General features: G+C 53.7%; 1 protein-coding gene across 1 annotated transcript in view; it reads right to left on the reverse strand.

Moving 5' to 3' along the window:
* The window catches only part of Taf4 (TATA-box binding protein associated factor 4), a 69,306-nt gene extending 59,154 nt beyond the window's left edge, over positions 1-10,152 (reverse strand). Inside the window, exon 1 of the mRNA XM_026407842.2 lies at positions 8,949-10,152. Within this exon, the coding sequence (XP_026263627.1) occupies positions 8,949-10,143 (1,195 nt within the window). The 5' untranslated portion in view covers positions 10,144-10,152. The remainder of the gene's footprint in view (positions 1-8,948) is intronic.
* Positions 10,153-17,274: the final 7,122 nt, after the last annotated feature.

Genomic DNA, 17,274 nt, shown 5'->3' on the forward strand with positions numbered 1-17,274 from the left:
CACGCCCAGGCCCCTGAGCACTGTATACCCCTAGATCCAAGCTTCCCCAAAGTGTTGTGGAGTCCCTGAAAACCCTCCTTCATGCAAAGGAAGGTTCCATGACAGGGGCCTTCCACCTAAGAGACAGTCCACAGACTCACAGGTCCATGCACGTCAGCGGCTGAGGGGAGGGCCACAGACACCCCAGCAGACTCAGACCAAGACCCCAACTAAAGCACACACAAGGAGTAACAATGCTCACCCTAAGCCTTTTCCTAGATGAAAGGGCAAAGAGGCCAGGAAAGACTGCGCTCGCACAGCCCAGCCAACCCACAGGCACTCGGATGCCGCAGCCATGCTGGTCCTTCCTCCCCTACAAGCTGGTGGCTCTTCGCTCAGGGCTATCCTTCCTGCTGATCCCAAAGCCTATGCCCAAGGGGTTCCTTCACCTGAGAGCCACCCCTTGGCCTCACTGCACCCCACATGCCACCCAGCTCCAGGCCAGGCTCTCTCAGGAGGTGGCCTCCCATGGAAGTGGCTCTTTCAGTCACCACTGTAAACGCCATTGAGTGCCCTGACTCCCATGCTGCCCTCTTCCAAGCTCCTGCACTGTATCCACTACCCTTGACATTCCGGCTCAGAATGGCATCTCAAACCAACACACACTCCCAGCCCTGCCCTCTCTATCCAGGGAGGAGATGCCAGTCCAGCCCCTGTCCTAGACTCACCCGTCTCAGGACATCAGCAAATCCCATGAGTATGTCCACATCACACAGACTCCCCAGGCCCTGCCCCTATCACCTTGCATTCCACAGCTCACGGTCACAAAAGTGACCTTAAAACTCACATCTGACCCTGTCACCCTGCTTAAACTTTCAGTGGCTCCCCAGCTGGAATCTATTCAGGCACCCAACATACCTACAGTGACAGCTCCATGACAGGCCGGGATCATCCTCCTGATATGGCCTGGGAACCCATACATTTTCCCCATCCTCAGCTCCAGGGACCAGGTCCCTTCTCTTCATTTAGGACTCCTCAGCAGTCCCCTAGGCAACAGGCCCTCTCCAGGATCAGAAATACCTCCCAGCAAGTCTTCATTAATAGCTTCCCCCAACCCCAACAAGAGCCACACCAGGAGAGCAAGGACTCTGCAGCCTCAGGACCCAAAGTGTGCACCCCAGCACCCATGTCAGCAGTGCTCACTGATTAACATGTGGTCTTATTAGATGCACAAATGCCCATAGGCAAAATCAGCTGAGAATAAATGACCGACAAGGTCTAATCTTCCTTAACCACAACTGTCCTCCTACAGAAAGGCCGTCAATTTCTGAAAAGCCATATCTGGGCAATGGATTTTGTTTTGTTTCTGTTTTTGTTTTACGGGGTGGGGCAGCAGGGGTACTGGGGATTGAACTCAGGAGCACTCAACCACTGAGCCACATCCCCAGCCCTATCTTGTACTTTATTTAGAAACAGGGTCTCACTGAGTTGATTAGTGTCTCACTTTTGCTGAAGCTGGCTTTGAACTCACGATCCTCCTGTCTCAACAAGTATGCACCAGCAATGGTTTTAAAAGTACAAACTGGCCCAACTACTGGAAGGCAGTTTGTAGTAAAGCCTTTGAAATGCTCAACTCATCAGACACACGAACTGTATGTGAAGATGAGCACCTACAGGTGGGAGAACTTCAGCATAGCACTCTACAAGCCGGATCCAGGCAGCCTAACAGAGCTTCAAGGACCACTGAGGGGCCAGGGCAGCACACAAAGACACATAGGACAGGCAAGTAACACTCAGCAATTCTGAAGGGTAATTCTTGTTCCATAACAATCAGAAATGCAGAAATTCATCTGCATCCAAAAAGGCTAAAATGATAAGCTGTCAAAGGTGAGCAGTCTGGGACAGATGAGTTACAAGCCACCTCAATGCCTTCTTCATAGTTTTCTTCTCAAACTTCCCATAATGACTATAGAATTGTTTGTTTTTATTTTGAATACCAGGGATTGAACCCAAAGGCAATTTACCACTAGCTACACCCCCAACCCTTTTTGAGACAGGGTCTCACTAAGTTGCTGGGGCTGACCTGAATGGAACTTGCTATCCCCCTGCCTCAGCCTCCCAAGTTACTGGTATTATAGGCAAGTGCCACCACACCTGGCCAAATAAAATAACATTATAATCAGAAAACACTGGTTGGAAAGAAGACTTTTCCAACTGACTATAATTCTTATAACAAAGTGACATGACAAAGCCATCCAGGAGTGCATCCCTGCTTCACTCTCAAGTGCAGGCCCTAACCTTGATACCAGCACTCCTCAGCGTCTTTACAAAGTTAACCCAGTATCAAGACTACAGTCTCAAGACAGTAGTACTGCTCATCCACACGTGCTGTGTATGGACCACAGGGACCACCCCCAGACAGACCTACTTTGTGAGAGACCCACAAAACATAGAACCCCTTAAAAACCTTTCCTGTAGCTGGGCACTGCACACGCCTGTACTCCTAGCAACTCAGGAGGCTAAGGCAGGAGGATCACAAGTTCCAGGCCAGCTTCAGCAACTTAACAAAGCCCTGTCTCAAATAACAAAAAGGGCTGGGATGTGGCTCAGCCATAAAACACTCTGAGTTCAATCCCCTATACCAAAAAAAAAAAAAAAAAGACTTTCTTTTTTTTATATTTTTTTTAATATTTAATTTTTAGTTTTAGGTGGTCACAATATCTTTGTTTTTATGTGGTGCTGAGAATCAGACCAGTGCCTTACACATACTAGGCGGGTGTGTTACCACTTGAGCCACATCCCCAGCCCAAAAACGACGACTTTCCATGTGAGAAGCACAGGAGCCAGAAAATGAACAGGCTGTCTGCACGCCCTTTCCATCCACTGTGAACCAGGACACCAACAAGGACCTGCCTCACCACCCTCCAGCATCTTCTTCAAAGAACCCCAGACTCCCAGGCCTCTGCCCCAGCAGGGTGCATCAGGCTGCACCAGGATGGTGGGGGAAGGCCTCTCCTGGTTCCTCTCCTGTCCCACTCTGTCCATTTAGTGCCCATTCAGACCTCAGGCCCCCAAAATAAATCTCTCTGGAACAACTAAACCTGCTTAAAGCTGAGCCTTGTTCTAAAGCCTGACATCCAATGGGGACTCCCTGACCTCTGGAGTAGGAATATCCAGAAGCAGCCCCCTCGAGATCCACGTCCCCTAGCACCAGCCGACCTGACAGGCCTTCATTGACCATAGCCCTCTCACAAGACTGGGAGCCAGCAAGCAAGCTTGTCTGCTCCTCTGGCCACATCTTCCACATGCCTACAGGCATCCACATGCCCATCTCAGGAAGGGCAGATGAACCCCACAGCTCCACAGACCTACAGGACTGCACTGGAATCGAGCCACAGCCAGCATCTCCTATCCTCATGCAATTCACACAGACACTGTCCACTGTCCATTCACACACAGCAGAGGGGCACTGGCACCAGAGAAGCCCAAGACCAGTTTAGTGAAAATGAGTGGGTCAGAGGTCTGCGCTACTCCAAATTGGGGTCATTGGCCTAACTGTGGATAATTTTATCCCATTAGGGTTTTTTTTTTCCCATATTCCTTGATACAAATATTCAAAACAATGTAAAAGTAAAAAAATTTAATCCAAAACTTTCGTCGCCCTACCATGGAAATACAAACCTCCCCATTCTCAAACACAACCTTCCAGTGCCGCTCTCCTCAGCAGGAGCGCTGCAGAACAGCTCCAGAACAGCCCTGTGCCCATCAGCAGTGACAGTGCCCACACCAAGGCAACCTCAGACCCCAGGAGCAGACAGATGTGTCCAGGAGGCAGCCAGCGGCACCAGACCAGGTTGAAGCCTTACATCTAAAAACAGAAGGCCCCATCTCCTTCTTTTTTGTACTGGGCATTGAACCCAGGGGCACTTTACCACTGAGCTACATCCTCAAATCTTTTTATTTATTTATGTACTGAAACAGGGGTCTCACAAAGCTGCTGACACTGGCCTCAAAATTGTGACCCTCCTGCCTCAGTCTCCTGAGTCACTGGGATCACAGGCAAGTGCCCCAATGCCCAGCCTCTTCTACCTGCTTTAACTTTACTGGTTTATTATCATCAGAGGCCCAGCTAAAGGGCTGCCAATCCACAGCCAAAGACAGTTTTCCAGGCAAGAACCCCAAACAGCAACTGTTTCCCAGGTAGCAAATCAAAGGCTCCAGCTTATCATCCACATTAAAAAAAAAGTGAAAGTGGGCTGAGGCAGGGGCTCAGTGGCAGAGTGCTTGCCTAGCACGTGTGAGGCCCTGGGTTCGACTCTCAGCCCTACGTTAGAAAGAAAGAAAGAAAGAAAGAAAGAAAGAAAGAAAGAAAGAAAGAAAGAAAGAAAGAAAGAGAACTTCTGAGAACAATGCAAATTACCCCAAATCTCAGGAGCCCTTTTATCGCTCTCCTTTAAGATTCCCAAAAACAGTTAATTATGTTTTGATCAACTCACACATAACCATCTATTTGTTAAAAGCACTCTTCAAATTTATCACTTAACAGAGGATAGCTTACATTTATATACTGAACTAGACCTGGAAACACACAGACACTATGCTGACTTCATTCTGAGTTCAAGGACACAGAGGCAGCGCCCCCCACACATCCACATCCACACCCACACCCACCCACTCCCCACCCACACCCGCTGCTGTGCCTAGAGCTGCTCCATTTACAGGGCAGGGGCTGAAGAGGGTCAGGACAGGTGGCAAAGATCCTCATAGGAGCAGGGCCTGCTCCTGGGGATCCTCAGGCCATCAAGCCCTAGGTAAGCCAGAGTCCACCTTCTTAGGCAGCCTTTTGGCAAGGCCCCAACAAACAAGGCTCTACCTACAGATATAAGGACTTAAGGGAGTCCCCCATGAATGCAGAGCACCAAGCACAGTAAGCAGCCAGGGTGGCAGTCCCATGAGTGCCCACAGGCCCTGCCCCTGCTGCTACCAGAACAGAAGGCATACTAGCTCCAAGACATCTGCAGACTAGAGTAGGCCAACCCCACCCCATCACCAAGGACACTCCACTCACCCCAAGATGATGGTGACAACAGGGGGGGAGACCAGTCAGGACATGGGGGTGGCCCTCTCGCCCCCAAGGGCATCCCTCCAACCCAGCGGTGAAGCAGGGAAGCCACCTTTGATCCATCCTAAGTAGAGCAGCCTAGTGCTATCCTTAACAGCTCTCAAAAAATTACTTCTCCTTGTTCTATTCAAATGTCACTGTCCCTGAGCATACCAAGGAGAACACTAGGTCAAGGCCTCTGGCCCTGAATCAAGTCCCCCATCCAGGTTCACTCTGCACAGCCTGCACCACGTGGGCGGGCAGGTAGCACACACCTGTGACAACCTCAGCAGCTTTTGACTGGCAGCACAAGGCAGCCCCAGCACCAAACTCTTCAACCACTCTAGACATGGATTTGACTTAATAAATCTGTCCTTACAAGATTTCACAACTTCTACAGCAACATCTGATTTGAAATAGTGAAAATGTTACAAAACTTAGGAGGATGCACACCTCTTCTGGATGGAACTCCATATCTTTCACAAAATAGCCAACCTCACATCACAGCCAGGAAACGGAGGATCCATGAACACTGTCCTCAGTCCCAGATCAAACAGCTACTGTGCATAAGTAATGTCTAAACTTCCAAGAACATCTCTTGAACCAAAGCACCTGCACTTTGAGCCACAGCTGGCCACCAGGCCAGCAGCTCCCATAACTACAGTAGCAGCCCTACTTCTTCTATGGCCTGACTTTAGGACTAAGCCTCAGGAGAACCAGCCAAAAAGGTGCAGCCAGCCGCTAAGGGACTCTCCCTTCCCCATAACAGGTAACGCAATTGCCCTAGGGTGGGAAGCAGTGCCCCAGACAGTCTTTCAACACAGAGCTACCTTATGAAGCATCATCTTAAAAGGCAGCATGCAGACATCCCCAGGGCAGGGCATCTAGGCCAATGGGAGGACATGGCTTTCTGTCCTGGAGCAGGGACCTAGAACCACAGAAAAGTAAGTCCTACAAGAAATCACAATAAAAGGAGGCACATTAAGAAATGTGCCAATTGGCCACATTACAAGATAGCCTTTAAAATTAGCAGCTTCAACGCAGCACCTACCTATCTAAAAAAGATCTTTTAAAACCACTTACCCACATGCTAATTTGGGGGTCAGATCACTTTCTCCTCTTTTCAACTCTGATCATGGACATTACGACGACTCTGACGTTAGACCACCCCAGGTTACACACGAGCAGCCAGTGCTTTCGGTGTTCTCGGACAACACCATGACAACGGCTATGACACTGTTTCCACACGTCTCTTAAGTCTTTTCCTCATCCTCAGTGGGTAGGACTTAGACTCGGGCACCTTCAAACGAGCAAATACAACTATAGTAACATAAATGTCTTACAAAACAGTCCTGACAAAGAATATCAAGACTGAGTTTGCTAAAACCAAATTCAGATGTTTAATTGAAGCTCAAAGGGCGCTGTGGGGATGGGGCTTTACTCAAGGCCCAGGACTCAGCTTCAGGACATAGGAGAAAGCGGTCCTCCCTGCCTTCTCCCACCACAACCTCCAGCCAGGAGAGGTGCCAGGAGGGGCAAGGTTCCCCATTCACACTCCACATCCTACTCCACACCTGTGTGCAGCTCCGAAACCCTGCCCTCCCCTGATCCTCACTCCACCAGTCTGCATCACAGGGTCCTAAAATGAGGAGCTGTCGGCCACCTGTGAATTTTGTTGGACTTTACTTCCACCTTTGGTCTGTATGTTTTTATTACGAAGCACAGCATCAATCAGAAGAGTTGAGCATTTTCTGATCCACCAATCACAGGCTACGGCTAAAGTATTTATAACCTATCACTGTAGCTCTCAAGAATGGACTGCCCTGTTTAAGAAAGAAGTACCCTGGCTTGGAGCATTAATGGTGGACTTAACTATACTCATTCAGCTTTCACTATTAAAATAAAGTAACAGAATTGGTAAGTGTTTCTGATCAAATAACTGAAGGGGGTCTTGAAGAAATGAATGTCAATATTTCATTTCCCAGAAAACACAGGGCCACTTTAAAGCACTGCTCCTGGGAGAGCATTTACACTCCAAAAGTGCAAGGGAGCTGTTCTCTGCTCCCCATGCATGAGTCCAGATGCAGAGAACCAGGAGAAGGAACCCACACAACCCTCCGTCTTTTTCAAGTTGTCTTCCAGTCAAGCACAGCCAGCTCTAAGACTGACCTTAAAACACAAGGCAGAAGGGAGTCTCAGGACAGCTCAAGAAGGCAAGGCTGCCCTTTTCAAATGTCTTCCTTCTCCCAAGTAGAAAAAGAGAGGTGGGCTTTACCTGTAAGATGCTTACAGAAAGAAACATGGCTCACCCCAGATGGCCACGGGTGAGAGGACGCCATGGGCACCTAGTCACCAGCTGTCATGATGAAAGGGCAGTGTGGGGACATCCTTGCTGCGAGGGAGGCACTGTTGAAACAGGCAGGACCACTGCAAGGGTGTTTTCCTAAGTAGACACAAATTACTGAGGCATTTCACCTAAAAGGCTACAGCCATGAACCACCTTTTCAAAACTAACAACTAAAACTCAGCCATATTTTCCACCAAAAGGAATCACACATAACCATCAACACAGAGCCTTCTAGCAAACACCCATCACTGCACATCCTTTAGTGCCCAGAGGTTGGCAAGGACACCCCACAAATTCTTGGGTGCTTCTCTCACATCTCCTCTTTTCCTCCTCAGAGCTGGGCAGTCCCTATTGCCAACCCAGAGTCACTGTTTCTGGCTCTCATGTCACCCCACTCTTGCCCCAATGAAGCAGATCCCAATGTGTGACCAGCAGCCCTGAGACCCATGGGCAATGACAAGAAAACGTGCTCCTCAGAGGCTGCAGCTCTTTGAACTGACCCTCAGCTCTTCCCAATAAGCAGGAGAGGACTAGTGGCAGGGCCATGCTTTCCTCCCTCATCCACTACTACTGCCACTCCACGGTAGCAGCTACAGCTGCTGCACACATCACTAGTACCAGAGAGGAGTGCTCAGAAGCCCAGCACTTCAGCCCAGCGTTCAGTGGGAGGGCTCCTGTATGAGCACTCCCAAACAAAAGCAGCTTGGCATGTGATACCGGGCAAGAGATCACCGGTGAAACCTCAGGGGCCCCAAAGAATTCAGGGTGACAAAGCAGAGGGAGTGTAGAGAAGGAAGAGGCTGAAGCAGATTCTGCACTAAAAGCATCCCCTGCACATGTGTTGGGCTCCACATCCCACCACCTCCTGCACCCCAGACTCCTGGCTGGGAGTGTCACACTGACCTCAGGGGATGGCAACAACAAAAGCCTAAGGCCACACTCAGGACCAACCTGGAGTTGAAACTGCTCCGGCATCTGAGCACTAGCTCTGACTTTAGTAGCAGCAGGAAGCCCAAGCTTTCCATCCAGACTTCCCCACCTGGGGGGTAGGGGGATGCCCAGCCTGGACCTCACCTGCACAAGGAGAAGGATGCTCTCTGGCCCACCACAGCAGCCCTGGATTAACAATGAGGCAGCTGAGTTCAGTTCACTCAAAGGGGCAAGCTCCGACACTGGGGAGCCCTCAGAGCAAGCATGACCCCGAGCTGCCGAGCTAAGCAGGGGCAGCAGTGCAAAACAGCCTCCACGAGAAGCCCCTAGGCGAGCAACTCAGAAGCGCAGACAAGCATCAAGGCCGCGAAGCAGGAGCAGCCGGCCCGAACCAGGGTGGCCCAGCGGCCTCGCTGGCTCACCAGACACCCAGGCTGGCCTCTGCACCTGGGCAGAGGCGCCCCTCAGCCGGCAGCCGCGGGCAAGCCGCGAGGCAGGCGGCCCGGGCACAGCCCCAGAACGCAGCCCAGAACTTCCTGGATCGGCGGCCGCCCGACCCGCCCTCCCCTCCCGCCCCGCGCGTCCACTCACCTGGGGGCAGCTGGAAGTTCTGGATGTTGGTCGGGTTCTGCGGCGGCTGCGGCAGGCGAGGGGCCAACACGGTGGGGGTCAGGGTGGCCCGGATCCCGCCGGTGGTGGCCGAGGGTGTCCGCGGCAGGCTGGGGGTCGCCGCGCCGGCCGCGCCTTTGGGCAGCCCCGCCGGGGGTCCAGGGGCTGGCGGCGGGCCGCCGGCGGGCCCCGGCAGCGCCCCTTGCATCGCAGGCCCGAGCAGCACGCCGGCCGCCGCGCCCGCCGCCGCCGGCCCCGCCGTCTTGGGCGGCTCGGCCTTGGCCCCCTGCGCGGGCGCGCCGGGCCCCGGCTGGCCGCTGAGCCCCGCGGCGCCCCCGGCGGCCGGGGCGGGGGCGGGGGCGGGGGCGGCGCCGGCCCCGTTCTGTGCGGCGGCGGGCGCGGGGGGCGCGGGCGCCGCGGGGAGGCCGGGCGGCCGGGCGGGCGCGGCGGGCGCGGGGGGCGCGGGCGGCGGGGGCGCGGCGGGCGCGGGCGCGGCGGGCGGCGAGGGCGCGGCGGGCGCGGGCGCGGGGGCCGCCTGGATGACGGAGCCGGCGGCGGGCGGCGGCGCGGGCCCGTTGTTGACCGGGCTGACAGCAGGTGCGGCGTGCGGCGCGGTGGGCGGCGCGGCGCTCCCATTCAAAGTTTGCGCGGCGCCGGGGCCGGGCGGGCCGGGCGGGCCGGGCTTGGTGGCGCCGGGGCCGGGGCCGGCGGGCGGGGCGGCGGCGGCGGGCTCGGGCCCGGCGGCGGCGGCGGCGGCGGCGGCCGGGCAGGGCCCCGCGCTGGCCTCGGGCGGCGGCCTCAGCTTGGCGGGCGCCGGCGCGGGCCCTGCGGGGACAAGCGGGCGGCGTGGTGAGTCGGGGCCCGCGCGCCGCGGCCCCCCGCCCGCCGGCCGCGCTCTACCTGCGGGGGGCGGCTCCGGCGCCGCTGCGGGCGCGCCCTCGGCGGGGGCGGCCGGCCCTGCGCCCGCGGCTCCGGCCGGGCTGCCGCTCACAACATGGTTCCCGAGCGCGCCGGCGGCCGCGGCCCGCAGCTCGGGCGCGCGCGGCGCGAGGTGGTGGTGGTGGGCCGCGCTGGCCGCCAGCTGCGACTCGAGCGAGCCCACCAGGTCGCTCACCACTTTCTCGTCCACCTCGCTGTTGAAGAAGACCTCGTCCAGCAGATCCGAGCCCGCCGCCATCTTTCCTCCTCGCCGCCGCCGCCGCCGCCGCTCGGCCGAGCGCGCCTGGGCAGGAGGAGGTTCCAGCGGGGCGCGGGGCGGGCGGGGGGCGGCGCGCGGGGCGGGCGGGGGCGCGGCGGGGGACGGGGGGAGGGGCGCGGCACTGCGCAGGCGCCGCGGCGCGCGCCGCCCCCGCCCGCGCCCTGGCGTCTCTGATTGGCTGGGGCGCGGGCTTAAAAGGCGCGGCCAATGGCCGCGAGCGCCAGAGGCCGGGCGCGGGCGCGGGAGGTGGGTATGGGTACCGGTGTGGGAACGGGTGCGGGAGCGGGCGCGGGCTGGCGGGTGCGGCGGCGGCGGCGCTCGGGGCTGGCGGTCGGGGTACAGGCGGCGGGTTTGCTCTTTGTCTCCGCCGCTCCAAAATGGCTGCGGCGAGCCAGGCGGAGGACACCGCCGGACGACGTGGGCTCCCGCCGAGCGCCGGTAAGCGCCGCGCCTGCACCAGCCGCGCCCGGAAGCCGTCTTCTGCCCTTTATTTCTGTTTGGGGGAGGGAATGGTAATAAATCGCCTAAGCCGAAGTGTGCACGCACCTAGTCTCTACCGCTCTTCGGGCTGCACCGCACTCTCCCCTTCTGGCAGGCGGGTGTTTTAAGCATTTGACGGTGTCATCGACACTGCCGCAGGTTTTCTTTTCTCCGCCCCTCCCCCACTGGAAATGCCCAGAAGCCGTGTCCAGAAAGGCCCCAGGCCGGGACCTCCCGGTCCCTAAGGCCCGGGGTCGTGCCGGGAGCACAGCGGGCGGGCGGGCGGGCGGGGCTGCAGACCTTAGAGGGACTGCTGCGCTTCTCAGCGGCGCCTCGGCGCTGTGCGTGATCCTCCCGCAGCTTCCCAACCGCTTGATACCTGCAGTGCACGACCCCCCCCCCCCCCCCGTTCTCTTGACACCGATGTCCCTAAGGAGCAGCACAGATTGGAGCCTAGGAAAGGTGTTCAGGATAAATCCTATAAGGTATCAACGGGAATTTCCTATTTGAACGTTAGCCTCCAGAGGACCGGAATGTACATGAGTATAGCAGGCTGGGTGTGAGGAAGCTGGGTTCGCTGGGAGCGAGCGTGAGGGCGCTGTGCCCCACTCCAAGGGCACCTTAAGCTCAGCGTGGGCATGGCTTGAATCTTCCAACAGGAGCAAAAAATTGGAGTTGCATGTAAAATCTGTTTTTTGGTTTTGTTTTTTGCAGTGCTGGGGATGGAACCCAGGATCTGGTTCCTGGTAGGCAAGTACTTTATCACTTTACCCAGCCCCAAATCTCAGAATTTTTAAATGTTGACTAATTAGAAAATTTTAAAGTAGGTCAAGCCATTAGCAGCAGGCTGCCATCAGCCCCTGAGCACCTTGGGTAGTGACAGACCAGATGTACAGCTGTGTGTGTCCCTCAAAACTCTCAGGTAGGACTGGGGCAGAAAGCTGGACGCCAGGTGAAAGAAACCTAGATTGTCAGGCCTCCAGCCTGAAATCTTTCGGAGTCAGCCACAGAGTGGTGGCTGCTGGGTCCTCCAAAGGCCCTTTGAGGGGCCCTCTGCCCCTTATGATCTTGAGCCCCTGCAGGCCGGGCTCAGCCTCCTGCACCATGCACTTGCTCATGTCACTGCCAGTGCTCTCTGGAGCTCCCCACAGCCCACAGCTTCAGCAAATGTGGCAGAGATAAGGATCCATGTCCACTCATCCCTTGCAGAATGGTCCTGTGCACCAAAAGTATTTGGGCAACATAGGACCCATGGCTCAGGCAGTTGTACAACTACTGTTTTCAAGAGCACTGCCCACCTTTAGGATGAGGTGGGGGGGGAGAGGCCAGGAAATCCTGAGGCTCCTTCCCTCAAGACTTCCCACAAGACTTCACAAGAGCATTCGACACACAGCTGCCCAGCCCTGGCCACCCTGGAGACTCAGGAAAAGTTTCTGTGTAAGTGTATGGTCTACAGACTGACACCTGCTGTGCACAACCTATGTATGGTTTCCATGTTGCCACAAGCAGTTATGACTTCTGTAGTATGAAATTTGAAGTCCTGCCCAGCATAAAGAGAAAGGGGGGGGACTATAACAATTGGAAACTCCCAGCACTACATGGAATTGTGGAAGAAAATCTGGGATGAGGGAGAGTGGCAGACCCCAAAACAGTACAGACGAGCAGGTGGCCAAAGCAGCAGCTTCCCGAGCCAGCAAGTCTGTGGGTCTTTTAAATTCAGTAAGCAGCATCGCTCTTCCATAAAAATAGAGCATCAGGCACACTTACATTTAGAAATAAATATAACCTCAGTGAGTGATTCCACGGTGCTCTGGATGCTGAAGCCCTTCATCATACCACAGGCCTTCTGTTAATGGTGTGTATGTTAGGGGGGGAGGGTTGGACCAGAGTTGCTTTACCACTGAGCACCATCTCCAACCTTTTTTTTTTTTTTTTACAGCGCTAGGGATTGAACCCAGGGCCTTGTACATGCCAGGCAAGGACTCTACCAACTGAGCTATATCCCCAGGCACCCCCCCCCGGTTTTTTTTTATTTATTTACTTTTATGTGGTGCTGAGGATCAAACCCAGTGCCTCACACATACTAGGCAAGTGCTCTACCACCTAGCCACAACCCCAGCCCATTTTATTTTTTATTTTGAGATAGGGTCTCCTTTGCTTGCAAGAGGCTGGCCTTGAACTTGCATATCCTCTTGCCTCAGACTCCCAGGTCACGGGGATTACAGGTGTGGCCACTGCACCCAGCTCCCACATGTATTTTTGTTTAAAGGACATACAGCCAGGTGGCAGCTGGAGGACTGGGGTTGGTTCCCAGGGTTCCACTTCCTGGGTGACCTCACTAGCCCTTCAGGCAGCCTTTCTCAGCTATGTAGACTCAGAGGGACATGAGTGTGGTCAGTGGACCCACATCCAAGGGACTCGCTCATGAGCGCATACCTACTGTGCCAACACAGGTGCACACATCTGTTAGCACTGCCATAAACTATCCCAAATCTCTCTCACAGCTCTGACAGCCGAGTCTGAAATCAGGCTGTGGACAGAGCTGCACTCCCTCTTGAGGCAACAGAGGAGGGGGTCCTTCCTGCCTCTTCCAGCTTCGGGTGGCTCCAGGGGGTCCTTCCTTATATGTGAGTACCCTCTCCCTTTTTTGCCTCCTAGGTTACCAGTACTTCTGCTCTTATAGGGACACCTGTCCTTGAATTTGGGACCTAAATCCAGAATGATTTTGAGAGGTCTTTACTCATTACATCTGCCAAGACCCTACCTCCAAATAAGGTCCCTTCTTTTGTTTGGGGTGGATGTGCATTGGAGGGAGGGGACATGACTCAGCCCTGTACGCCTGATTCCCAGTCTGGTCACTCCTGCAGAGAAAGCCCTAGAGAGCCTGACCAGACCTTCAGCTGAGGACACAAGGAGCTGGGGTGGGACCCAGCAGCCTGACCTGAGGGACAGGGAAGAGCCTGGTAACGATAGATCTGCTCAGTCAGGACTCCCTCACCAGGGACAAGGCTGAGGGCCCAGGAGTCTCGAGAACCAACCACCGAATACCCCTATGAGCCCATTTGCAGGAGAGGGAACCAAAGCCTGAGGAGGTTAAGTCCTTGGTAGGGAGAGAAGCCAGCGTTCAGACCCTCAGGCCGCCGGGCCCAGAGCTGATGGACCCCTCCATCCCCTCCTGAGACAGATGGGACCTCCCAAGCAGACTGTGGGTGAGCCTCAGCAATACCTGGAGAGCCTCCTGGCCAGCTTCCACCGAGAGCAGTCATAGCCTGGCGCTGGGCTTCACAGAGAGGAGCTTGTGGGAACTCAGGAGGCACTACCATCTCCTGCCTGCGCTCTGGAGAGGCAGACTTCCTGAAGGTCTCCCTCCCAGAATGCCAAAGAGGCAGGCCTTGGATCCAGGGGGGCAACTGGGTGGCTTCTCACCTCCACCCTTCCTGGAAGGTGCAATGCTCTGGACTTTCCTAAAGCGAAATGCCCCTCAGGGGGGTCTTTAGAATTTCTTTTTGCATTGGTTAATTCCTAAAATAACTTGCCCACTTCAGGTCACATCTCAATTTGTAAAACCCAAATTCCAGCCAGGTGCAGTGATGCCCACTATGATCCCAAGGACTCCATTTCAGAGGCTGAGATAGGAAGATCACAAGTTCAAGGCCAGCCGGAACAACTTAGCAAGGCTGTGTCTTAAAATAAAAAAGTATAAAAAAATGGCTAGAAATGTAGGTCAATGGTGGAACACTTCCCTGGTATGCATAGGACATACAACTCCCAGTACCAGGGAAAATTTCATTTTGTGAATTTTTCATGAATTTTTTTCATATTTGGGGAGAAAATACATACATATATCATATACAGGAGAAACAACTCTATTACTGTATTGAATCAGTAGACCCCTCTAGGTATTCAGTTTTCTTCTCTAACATCTCCCAATGATGCTTTTGTTTTTGTTACTGAGGACTGAACTCAGGGGCACTCTACCACTAAGCCACACCCCCAGCCCTTTCATTTTTCATTTTGAAACAGGGTCTCAACAAGCTGCCAGACTGGCCTTGAACTTGTGATCTTCCTGCCTCAGACTCTGGAGTAGCTAGGATTACAGGTGTGTGCCACCATGCCTTGCCATTCAATCATATTTTACAATTTTCTGACTGTCAGTCTTTTCATTAGTTTTATGTCGCAGTATTTGGTTTTTGATATTCTTATAGGGGGTCTCTTAATTTAAAAGTTTCATTTTTTTTCCTTTTAGTTGATATTTAGTGGTCAGCATCTAATATCTCAACTTATATGTCTCAACAATGCCTACTAACAAACTTTACAATGACAGCACTTATGGTTTGGTGCACCTTTCAAAGCAACTTCAGTGAAACTCACGTTTTTCAGGAGAGTAGGTGTGTCAGCTGTCACTATAGCAAAGTACCTGAAAAAATTAGCTTATAAAAAGAAAAGGGGGGCTGGGGATGTGGCTCAAGTGATAGCGCTCCCCTGGCATGCGCGGGGCGCTGGGTTCGATCCTCAGCACCACATAAAAATAAAATAAAGATGTTGTGTCCACTGAAAACTAAAAATAAATATTAAAAATTCTCTCTCTCTCTCTCTCTCTCTCTCTGTTTAAAAAGAAAAAAGAAAAGGGTTATTTTTGCTTGTTTGGGAGGTTTTAGCCCCTGACTGGTTTCCCCGTGGCTTTGGGCCTATGGTGAGGCACTGATCATGGCAGAAGCATGTGACCCAGCAGAACCACTCACCTGTGGCCAGGAAGCAAAAGAGAAGAAGGCGGGGGGGACTGGGGTTTCGCAGTCCCCTCAGAGGGCACCCTGCCAACGCCTGAGGCCCTGTCTCTAGACCCACCTCTCAAAGACTGCACCGCCTCCTGAAAGCACATGCCAGGGACAAATCCTAACACAGGGGCCTTTCAGATCTAAACCATAGCCCTGATTTCAGGTGTGGGGTTTTTGTTTGTTTTTTGGTACCACAGATTGAACTCTGACACTCAACCACCCAGCCACACCCCCAGCCCTATTTTGTATTTTATTTAGAGACAGGGTTCACTGAGTTGCTTAGCATATCGCTTTTTGCTGAGGCTGGCTTTGAGCTCACGATCCTCCTGCCTCAGCCTCCTGAGCCGCTGGGATTACAGGAGGAAGCCACTGCACCCAGCTTAAATTTTATTTTTTTGACATAGGTTCTTGCTTAGTCAAGGCTGGCCTGGGACTTGCAATCCCCCTGCTTCAGCCTCCCAAGTCTCTGGAATTACAGGTGTGCGCCACCATGCCCAGCAGCAAAATGAATTTTTAAATCCCAGCTGTTTGTTGTTTTTTTTTTCTGGATTTTGTCCACAAGTTTGAGCTTCTATTTCCAGGATGGTAGACTCCTGAACTCGCCCTCCTTCGGGTAGTGCCACAAGCCAGGCAGCAAGCAAACCAGCATCAGCTGTGGTCACAGGGAGTGAGCACAGGCACAGACTCTGGAGAGGAGCCAGCACTAGGAAGCAGGGCAGGGCCTGTGAGCCACCTGTGTCTGAGGTCAAGACCCAGGCCAGACCATGAAGGGCAGGTAAAACTCCAGCAAAAACCTGAAGTCGTCGTAGCCTGAGGAGCTGGAAGGCAGAGTGAGGCAGTGACACCTCTGGAAGGCAAGGGGCATCCCAGAGAAGGGGAGATCCGTATCAGATGATAACTCTTGCCTCAGTCTTTAGTTGACCTCTGAACCACGGTCAGCCAGACCCCAAACAGCCTGGCCAAAGGACAGAGTGTGCTGGGCACAGTGGCGTATTCCTGTAATCCCAACAATTTGGGAGGCTGAGGCAGGAGGATCGCAAGTTTGAGGCCAGCCTGGGTCACCTAGTGAGGTCCTGTCCCAAAAAATAGATCAAGTGGGGATGCAACCCAGTGGTAGAGTGCCCCTAGGTTCAACCTCCAGTACAAAAACACAAAGTTCCCCAAGGATAGAGTGTGGTCTGCGTCCCATCAAGTCGATTGCCAACTAACACAAAAAATCAGCACTATTTTAAAAGAATGCAGACTTACCACAGACCATCATAATGTCAAGGACACAATCCGAAATCAACCAGTATTAAAAGAAAATGATGTCATTCATTCTCAAAAAAAAAGAAGGCTGGAGATGGACCCTGACAGGGCCCAGATGATGGAGTTAACAAGCCGGGATGTCGAGGCAACCCCATGACCGTGCCCACTGGTGTGCAGAACATAGGCTTTCAACAGTGGATAGACCGAGACAGTCAGGGCAGATCACAGGAACCACAGGTCTGAATGGAGATTGTGGAACTGAAAATGAAGATGTTTTCAATGAAAGCTAACTGGACTAAGAGCAGAGCAGGGATCACGCAGTGCACTTGACCGTGTCTCAGTAGAACTTATCCAACCTAAAGGAGGCGCCTGTGGGGCCATGTCACATGCCTGTGTGTGACACAGTTTACAAAGAGAGGAGAAATGGGGTGGGGAAAGGTACCTGGAGGGAAAAAATGACTAGAACTTCCTACGTGTGATGAGAAACAGGAACTTACATATGTAAGAAATTCTGGGCTGGGGACAGAGCTCAGCTGGTGGAGTGCTTGACTCACATGCACAAGGCCCTGGGTTCAATCCCCAGCACCACAAAAGAAAAAGAAAAATG

Source organism: Urocitellus parryii, chromosome 6, assembly GCF_045843805.1.
Source record: "Urocitellus parryii isolate mUroPar1 chromosome 6, mUroPar1.hap1, whole genome shotgun sequence".
NCBI classification, from domain to species: domain Eukaryota; kingdom Metazoa; phylum Chordata; class Mammalia; order Rodentia; family Sciuridae; genus Urocitellus; species Urocitellus parryii.